Raw genomic sequence first — 9,362 nt, 5'->3', positions numbered from 1 at the left:
CATATAATACTTGACTTTTGAAATACAGAGCAAGTGTGTATGGGAACACCGCTATAGCGCGGAAGTGGCTGCAAATTTCCATCTAAAAGCTCGAAAGCGGTTGTCCCATTGTTTCTCCAAAGCTAGGCGGTTGAACCAGAAGCCTGGCTGGTTGCTTCAGAATTTATGGGATGATTTGCAAAGGCAATGGCTTACCGCAGAGTTCTTACAGAAGAGCGAAAAAAGGAAAAGCCCGGGCATCTGAGAAGGGAGGATCCTTGCACACTGGAGGTGCGATCAGCCTAGGGACGATAAAACGAAGAATGGTACGTAATTGCTTAATTTATTTTAATTTTCAAAGTATATGTATTCTGTTTATTAACTAAAATTTATGAGTTTTCAGGAAAAAAAGTTGGGGCATCCGATGAACCAAGATGAGCTCTTCAAGGAGACTCATATTGTAAAGAAGAAGAAAGAGACGGACCAAGAAAGGTGGGTCGAGGGCCGAGCCTCGACTGTACATGTAAGTTTTCACTTTTCATTAAAAAATTTGATTTACTTTTATATAAATTTTGAAATAGTAATTCAATGTAATTTTTCTTATAGGGTCGCTTCACAGCTGAAGTGGAGCAATTCATACGCAGTCAGCCACCTAATGAGTCGGGCGCGCCAATCCAACTATCGGACGAGGATGCTGAGAGAATGTGGACGCAGGCTGCTGGCGGTCCAAAATGGGGGAAGGTATACGAGCTTCCTAATAAAAAATTCCATCGCTATAAGTGTGGAATGCAAGGAATAGGACTTCCTCCCAAGCCGAGCAACTTGATGGGGAGAGCCTCTCCTCTATGCGGGAGACTGTACAAAAGCTCACATCCGAGCTAGAAGCCGCCAAGGAGAGAGAAAGGCTTAGAGATATGCAGTACTCTGGCATGCAAGCTCAGTACAAGGGCATGCAAGAGCAGATCAAATCTCTCCTAGCTTCTGGCAGTTTTCCGATTCCCCGGTCTCGTGAGTCATCGCCAGAGGCTCGCATTCCCCGTGCTCGTTCCTCCCGTCCTCCCCATGATCGTTCTTCCCATCCTCCACAAATAGCCCATTCTGGATACCGTCATGGTGAAGAAAGTTCATCAGACGGTGATGATAATGATGTACAGAACAATCTTTAAACTTATTAGTTTATACTAGACAAATACAATCGGTTTTCGAATGGTTTTGTAATAACAGTTAACTTATTAGTTTGGTTAGCTTAAAGTATAAAGTTCTATTGAACTTTATACTTTGTTCGTTATAATGTAGTTATTGTGTTGTTGTTGTTGTTGTTGTTGTTGTTGCTTTTTAGTTGTTGTTGTTGCTTGTTGTTGTTGTTGTTGGCATAAAATGCCTATTTAGGAATTTGGTAAGCTGGCAGGTGGTGTAGCTGCCAAAACATGCAGTTCCTGCCAGCAATATACCAAAAAAGCGACCAACTTTGGTCGCTATTTGGTTGCTTCTCTATTAAAAAAAATAATTTTCTGGGAAATAGTGACCAAGGTTGGTCGCTATATAATCCAGAATTCACAAAAAGCGACCAACTTTGGTCGCTATTTCCCAGAAAATTAACAATTTCTGGAAATATAGCGACCAAAGTTGGTCGCTTAATACTAAAAAAAAAAATTAATTCATGAAGTTGGCGACCAACTTTGGTCTATTATTTTAAAAAAAAATTAAAATAGTATAGCGACCAACTTTGGTCTCTATTTTCCAAATTTTAAAATATAATATTTTTCTTTACAGACCAAAGTTGGTCGCTGTTTTATGATTAATAATAAATAAAAAAACGTAATTTACATAAAGAGACCAACTTTGGTCGCTAAAATTATATTATTAAAATAATAAAGCAACCAAAGTTGGTCGCCATAGTCAATACCCGGAATATTTGATCCTTTTACCTTAGAGACCAAAGTTGGTCGCTAATTAGCGACCAACTTTGGTCCCTAAAGTAAAGGGACCAGCAATATAGCGACCAGGCATGTTTGGTAGCTTTTTGGTCGTTGTCGCTTTTAGGCCTATAAGCGACCAGCTTTGGTCGCTTTTTGTGGTTGCTTTTTACCGGATTTCTAGTAGTGAAAGACAGAGAAGAGCCTTTTTAAATTTCTCATTTCATATTCACGAGCACCACTTTTTGGTTGAGATTCATGTAATCTCTTATTATTCTCGTTTGGATCAATTTTGCTCTTAGTCGGACCAGAACTATTCATCTCGCTCCCATTTGGAACAAGAAGAGAATATTTATATTTGTTCCCACTTGAAGCAGGACCACTTTCATTTGGATCCGATGATGAAGGTGGATCTTGATGAGAAACTAATTTATCATTGCTCAAAACTACTCTCACTCGAATGAAGATATCCTATTTTGGATCAATTTTGCTCTTAGTCAGACCAGAACTATTCATCTCGCTCCCACTTGGAACAAGAAGAGAATATTTATATTTGTTCCCATTTGAAGCAGGACCACTTTCATTTGCATCCGATGATGAAGGTGGATCTTGATGAGAAACTAATTTATCATTGCTCAAAACTCCTCCCACTCGAATGAAGATATCCTATTTGATCTAGATCCTCAATTTTAGGCAAGTCTTTACCTATCTCGCCTTTCTAAGAAACTTCATTCTCAAAGAATGTGACATCTTTTTATTCAAATTTAGTTACGCCCCACTGTCTTGTAGCCCCCATGAACAAGTAACCTTTTCATGTTTTAAAGTATCTCATATAGACACACTTGCTTCCTCTCTAGCCCAATTTGCTATGAAAGGAGTGTTCACTTTGGCTGCACATCCTAAAATCTCAAAACGCTTTAGGTTGGGTTTCCTACTAGTCCATAACTCATGTGCATTAGGTGTAACTAATTTTTTTAGCACATGGTCATGAACATAGGCAACAATAAATAATGCATCTCCTCAATAGAAAAACAAGTTTGCTTGAGCCATCATCGATCTAACCATTTGAGGAGCTTCTATCTCCTTCGCTCTGCAACATCACTTTGTTGTAGAGTCTTAATGGTCAACTGGTGAACACTTCCTTTTTCATCATAAAAACTCGTTTAATAGGGCCAAGACGTATCCATGGCCTCGATTGGTTCTCAATACATTTAATGATTCGTCTAATTAATCTTCAGTCATGTTCATATATTTCTTAAAGCAACTCATTGCTCAGTTTTATGTGACATCAAATAGACATAACCAAGACGAGTAGTTTTACTAATTTTTAGAAGCTCAATACCTTACCTTCTGTGAAGATTGAGTGAGGAGAAAGCTCCGAGCTACCTCCAATGGAGGTTGTGGAAGCTTCTCGAAGAGAGAGAGTGATAGAGAGGAGATGGAGAGGATAACAAGGTCGGTTAGCTGAAAATTATGATATTAATCAAAAACTGAAAATAATACTGTTCTCAGTACATATATACAAAATGACTAATTGCCTAACTGTCAATGACTAACTAATGATGCTGACTCAGCATTGATACAAATAATATAAATATAACAATATTCTCAATACCCCCCCTCAAGTTGGAGGTGAAGGAGTCACACCCAACTTGCTAAGTACAGAAGAGTGTTTGATCCCAGTAAGAGCTTTAGTGAGTACATCAGCAAGTTGTTGTCTAGTGCCAATGTGATGCAGTGAAATGAGTCCCTCTTGGAGCTTGGTGCGCACAAAGTGGAAATCAACTTCAATATGCTTGGTTCTTTCATGGAACACAGGGTTCCTAGCAATATGTAGAGCAGAGAGGCTATCACAATGTATAGGTATGGGTAGATTGATTGACACAGTGAGTTCTTCAAGCAGCCTGGATAGCCAAACAAGCTCACCAATAACCTTTCTGAGTGCTCTGTATTCTGCCTCTGCTGAGGAAAGGGAAATGGTTTCTTGCTTCTTGAACTTCCAACTAATTGGACTCCCTCCTAGGAACACAATGTATCCAGACACTGATCTTCTGGAGTCTGGGCAAGCTGCCCAGTCAGAATCACAGTATGCAGTCAGGGAAAGATCACCCTCGGTACTGAAACACAGACCCATAGTGGGATCTCCTTTTAGGTATCTCAACATATGATAGGCTGCCTTCAAATGGGGCTCCCTAGGGCCTTGCATGAATTGGCTGAGATGCTGAACTCCATAGGCTATGTCTAACCTGGTGTTAGTGAGGAAGTTTAACTTGCCAATCAGCTTCCTGTAGAAAGTAGGATCAGAAAGTGGCACTCCCTCTTTGGCCTTCAGTTTAATTGTGGGATCAAGAGGAGAAGTCAGGGATGGACAGTGAAGGCATTCATAGTCCTTCAATAGGTCCAAAACAAACTTCCTTTGAGAGACTACAATGCCATCTGACTTGTAAAGGATCTCCAGCCCAAAAAAATAGTATAGTTGTCCCAAATCCTTGATTTTAAACTTATCATGTAAGAAAACTTTAAGTTGATCAATTTCTTCAGAATCAGTCCCTGTGAGCAACACATCATCCATATATACTGCTACAAAAACAATAGAGGAGTTCTGTCTTCTGTAAAACAAGGAATAATCATGCATGGAGTTTACATATCCTCTGGAATATAGCACTTCAGTTAGCTTATCATACCACTGTCTACTTGCCTGCTTTAGTCCATAAAGAGATTTATTTAGCTTGCACACTAGTTGTGGAAAAGACACCTCAAGACCTGGAGGAGTCTGCATATAGACCTCCTCATGCAAATCTCCATGGAGAAATGCATTATTCACATCTAGTTGTGAAATTTGCCACCTTTTCTTTGCTGCTATAGCAATGAGAGACCTCACAGTAGTCATCTTGACCACTGGGGAAAAGGTCTCTGTATAGTCTACACCAGCTCGCTGAGTGTATCCTTTAACAACCAGTCTTGCTTTATATCTCTCAACACTACCATCTGCCCTATGTTTAACTTTATACACCCATCTACACCCAATGGCTTGTTTATCCTTAGGTAGGGGAACCAGATCCCTTGTCTTGTTAGCATACAAAGCATCAAATTCCTGTGTCATGGCATTCTGCCAGCCAGGATATACAGCAGCTTCATCATATGAAGTTGGTTCTCTATCATTGCAAATGTTCTCTACAATATGCTGACTATTAGGATGTAGGGCATCAGAAATGATGTGGTTATTACTGGAGGACATGGCATGTACAGAAAAATTGGCAGTACATTTTAAATTTGGTATTTTGTAGACATAATCATTCATATGATATGGCAATTTATGCTCCCTATTGGATCTTCTGAAAGGTGGAGGTTCTGTCAGGGGCTGAGGGGATGAGACCAGGTCTTGTAGTTGGTCTACTGGAATTTGGAATTCATGACCAGAGGACACAGGTGAAGACACTTCAGATGTTGTGTTGGAGTTTGAAGCATTAGCATTTTCCTGATTGCTGGTACTCTCACTAATGTTGTGGTGCAATTGAGCATCAGCATGATCAGGAGAATTCTCAAAAAATGGTGTATTAGGAAGGACAGATGGAACATTTGATGTGTTGGAGTTAAGAGTGAAGGGGAAAACTGACTCATAAAATGAAACATCTCTAGAGACATGTATTTTTCTAGTGGCCAGACTTAGTACCTTGTACCCATTTGTACCAAAGGGATACCCTACAAACACATGTGGACTGGTTCTTGGTTCTACTTTGTCTCTGAATGGTTTTGGTACTGTGGGGTAGCACAAGCTCCCAAAGCTCCTCAAGTGAGAATAGTTTGGCTTCCTTTTATATAAGAGTTCAAAAGGGCATTTGTTCTTTAGAGGGATGATTGGCAGTCTGTTAATCAAATATGTTGTTGTCAGGACACATTCTCCCTAATATTTTAGTGGCAATTTAGATTGAAAAAGTAGTGCCCTGGCTACCTCAAGAAGGTATTTGTGTTTTCTTTCCACCACCCCATTTTGTTATGGTGTATAAGGACAAGTTTTCTGGTGGTTAATTCCTTTGGATCGAAAGAAGGTGGCAGCTTCATTGCTGGTAAACTCTAGACCATTATCAGATCTTACATATTTGACAGTTGTCTTGAATTGGTTTTCCACCATGGCTGTAAAAGGCCTTTATTATTTGTAAGGCATTGCTTTTGAAGCTTAGGAGGTGTGTCCAAGTGGACCTACTGTAATCATCTACCAGGGTTAAAAAATATTTGAAGTTGTTGTGTGTTGTTACATGGTAGGGTCCCCATAGATCTACATGAAGTACTTCAAAGATTTTAGTAGTTTCTGTTGTTCTTTGGGAAAAAGGAAGTCTGGATTGCCTGGCCATGGGGCAAATGTTGCATGTGAAAGGCTGTTTGTCAGAAAAGGTTACAGGTATGGTAGAGATTCCTTTCATTTTACTAAAGGGTACATGACCAAGTCTGAAATGCCACAATACATCTAGATTAACAGCATGAGATGAACCAGAAAACAAAGTAGAGTTACTGTCTTTATTCTTGATGTTGTGAATGGAATTATTTACAATTTGAAGAGAATTGAAAGATTGAGTTAGACAGTGTACACCTCTTACATCACTAGCATGAATAGAAAGACAAGAAGGATCACACTTGTGTTTGGAACTACCTTTTTTCAGGCACTTGGAGCAAAGGAAGTACAAACCATCCATCAACTTACCAATCTCCAAAGGCCTCTTCAGTGAAGGGGCCTGCAGCAGACAGGAAGTGTCTGAGAATGATGCAATGCACTTTAAATGAACTGCCAAGGAACTAATGGATACCAAGTTAAACTTGAATGAAGGAATGAACAGAACTTTATACAGAATGATTTCAGGTGTTAGGAATACACTTCCAATTTTATTTACTATGACCTTATAGCCATTTGGAAGTTTTACTAATAGAGGATAAGGAAGGTTTACTATGTTTTGCAATTGAGATTTATCAAAGGTCATGTGGTGTGATGCCCCGGAGTCTAATATCCACAAGTCAGCCTTTGCATTGAAGCATCTACATGATGGATTGTCAAAGTCAATTGAAGAAGTGCAAGCAATCATACCTGCAAAATTCATTGATGCTTCACCAACCATGTTTACACTAGCTGGACCTTCTACAATGCTTCCCGTCTGAAAATGCTGCAATAGGCTAACAATCTGTCCATATTGCTCCTTTGTAAGGTTGACATTTTGGCTTTGGCTTTCTCCTTGGGGCTCCAGTTTTTCTCCTTTTTCAACACTTGTGACTGCATTTGCTGTAACATTTCTTCCCTTATTGAACCTTGTAGTATTGTTGTACCCTTGTGTACCTTGTCTATACTGTTGTTGTGGTCCTTGATTGAAGCTTTGAGGATAACCGTGGAGTTTATAGCATTTGTCCTTAGTGTGACCTTGTCGCTTGCAATAATCACAGAAAGGTCGAGCCCTATTGTTCACACTTTGGTTTCCAGTCCCAGTAGAATAATTTTTTTTGAAATTCCTTCCTCCCAGGTTTGCATTTAGTGCTGTGGACTCAATATCTAGTTGGCTTCTGGGCCTAAACTCCCTCTGTTTCTCTTCTTGTATCAGGAGGGCAAATGCCCGTGCCATATTTGGCAAGGGGTTCATCATAAGTATGCTCCCTCGAACAACCGTATATACTTCATTAAGTCCCATTAAAAATTGTATGAGTCTCCTATCCTGCTCTGCCTTATGCATGTTCTCCTTCACTCCACAAGTGCATATACAGCTGCAATGAGCTTTAACACTAAGAGTATTCAATTCCCCTGTAATATCAAGCACTCCCTGACTCAAGTCGTTGATTTCCTTCTGAATTTGGTACAGTTTGGCCCCATTCGTCTGATCATATCGATCCTGAAGCTTTTTCCACAACTCGACGGAATCATTCACGTACTCAACACTGTCAGCTATATCTCTCGATAGGGAGTTCAGAATCCACGAGTGACCATATCATCGCACCTTTCCCATTGGCGAAAGAGTGGAGAAGTCACAAGAGGTTTTTCAGTATCTCCAGTAATAAACCCTAGCTTGTTCTTCACTGAAAGGGCTCTGAGCACACTCCTCCTCCAGGAGTGGTATCCAATCCCATCAAAAGGCACCGGAACTAGACTAGATCCTGGGCTATCGGAAGGATGTATGTACAGAGGACTCCCAGCATCAATTGTGGTCTGCATCGTCGTTGCTGTTGTGGTTGTGGTCGCTTCATTAACTTGATCTGTGACCGCCATGAAGATTTTGTGAGAAATTTGTGAATAATAGTCGGAATGTTCTTCGTACAACTGAGATTTCTTCAGTCCGCTAATGAATCGTCACTGAATGTGCTCGATCCAGATTTCCCCAAATCGTGATTACCAAAGGAGATTGAATGAAACCCTAGACCATTCGAATCAACTGAAAACAATAGAGAGATATGATGTGTGGTCGTTGATCGGACCTCCGCTCTGATACCATGTGAAGATTGTGTGAGGAGAAAGCTCCGAGCTGCCTCCAATGGAGGTTGTGGAAGCTTCTCGAAGAGAGAGAGTGATAGAGAGAAGATGGCGAGGATAACAAGGTCGGTTAGTTGAAAATTATGATATTAATCAAAAACTGAAAATAATACTGTTCTCAGTACATATATACAAAATGACTAATTGCCTAACTGTCAATGACTAACTAAAGATGCTGACTCAGCATTGATACAAATAATATAAATATAACAATATTCTCAATACCTTCACATTCATAAATGACATACGTCCGAATGAATCAATTGCAATGGAAATTCTGTCCTAGTATTATTATCAAATGATTTTCTATTAGCTTTTTTCGGCTAGATGATGTTCACAAGTAAACTTCTCCACATGTTTAAAGTTACCCAACAAATATTTTTTTTCTAGCATTTGCGTATTCATTAGGCTATATGACCAATTCTAGCATGCCGAATTTCACATTATCCTCATGATTGTGACCAGGCAAATATGGAAAGCTAACATATGGATCAAAAGGAACTAGTATCCAACTGCATTTAAAATTATTTATGATAAAACTTGAACAAAAATGAGTTGTTCCTATGTCTCAATGTTATGATTTTTTTTATATATAAAATCCAAACATAACAAAACCAATATAGAAACGATATTCTTCATATCTAAGGAGCTAATAACATGTAATGTAAGATAAACTTTTAATTTTCACGCAAAACTAATTTAAATGATATCGTCTTTTTAACAACCATAGTGTTGTTTTCTATGTATATCCACATTAACATGTGAGATCCATTGGGAGTCCACAAAGGCTTCACGATTCCATTGTTATATGGTCCATGGCTCCTAGGTCTACTATCCACAAAGGATTAGTTTTAAAAAGATAGAAAAATAGAGCTAGCCACACATATATTGCTAATCATAAGGAATACAAAGTACCTTTTAAGACTCATTGTGAGGTGCCATGGTGACGCATGTTATAAAAAATG

The 9,362-nt window shown here is 39.3% G+C and overlaps 1 protein-coding gene across 1 annotated transcript; it reads right to left on the bottom strand.

Moving 5' to 3' along the window:
* On the bottom strand, positions 2,076-8,136 carry LOC109226070. The gene is made up of 5 exons (XM_019390874.1): positions 7,868-8,136; positions 6,240-7,808; positions 3,559-5,761; positions 3,243-3,359; positions 2,076-2,366 (listed from the first exon to the last, which is right to left on the bottom strand). The coding sequence occupies exons 1-5, from the start codon at positions 8,134-8,136 to the stop codon at positions 2,076-2,078; spliced, it is 4,449 nt and encodes a 1,482-aa protein (XP_019246419.1).

The sequence above is a fragment of the Nicotiana attenuata genome, chromosome 5 (genome assembly GCF_001879085.1).
Source record: "Nicotiana attenuata strain UT chromosome 5, NIATTr2, whole genome shotgun sequence".
Lineage (NCBI taxonomy): Eukaryota > Viridiplantae > Streptophyta > Magnoliopsida > Solanales > Solanaceae > Nicotiana > Nicotiana attenuata.
This window is presented reverse-complemented; position numbering and strand designations above follow the sequence as displayed.

Coding starts and splice junctions, on each gene's coding strand:
- LOC109226070 (XM_019390874.1), bottom strand. CDS start 8,136: ATGGCGGTCACAGATCAAGTTAATGAAGCGACCACAACCACAACAGCA. Junction 7,809..7,867: donor CTCTTTCGCCAATGGGAAAG/GTGCGATGATAT, acceptor TATAGCTGACAG/TGTTGAGTACGTGAATGATT. Junction 2,367..3,242: donor TCACTCAATCTTCACAGAAG/GTAAGGTATTGA, acceptor GATCCAAAATAG/GATATCTTCATTCGAGTGAG.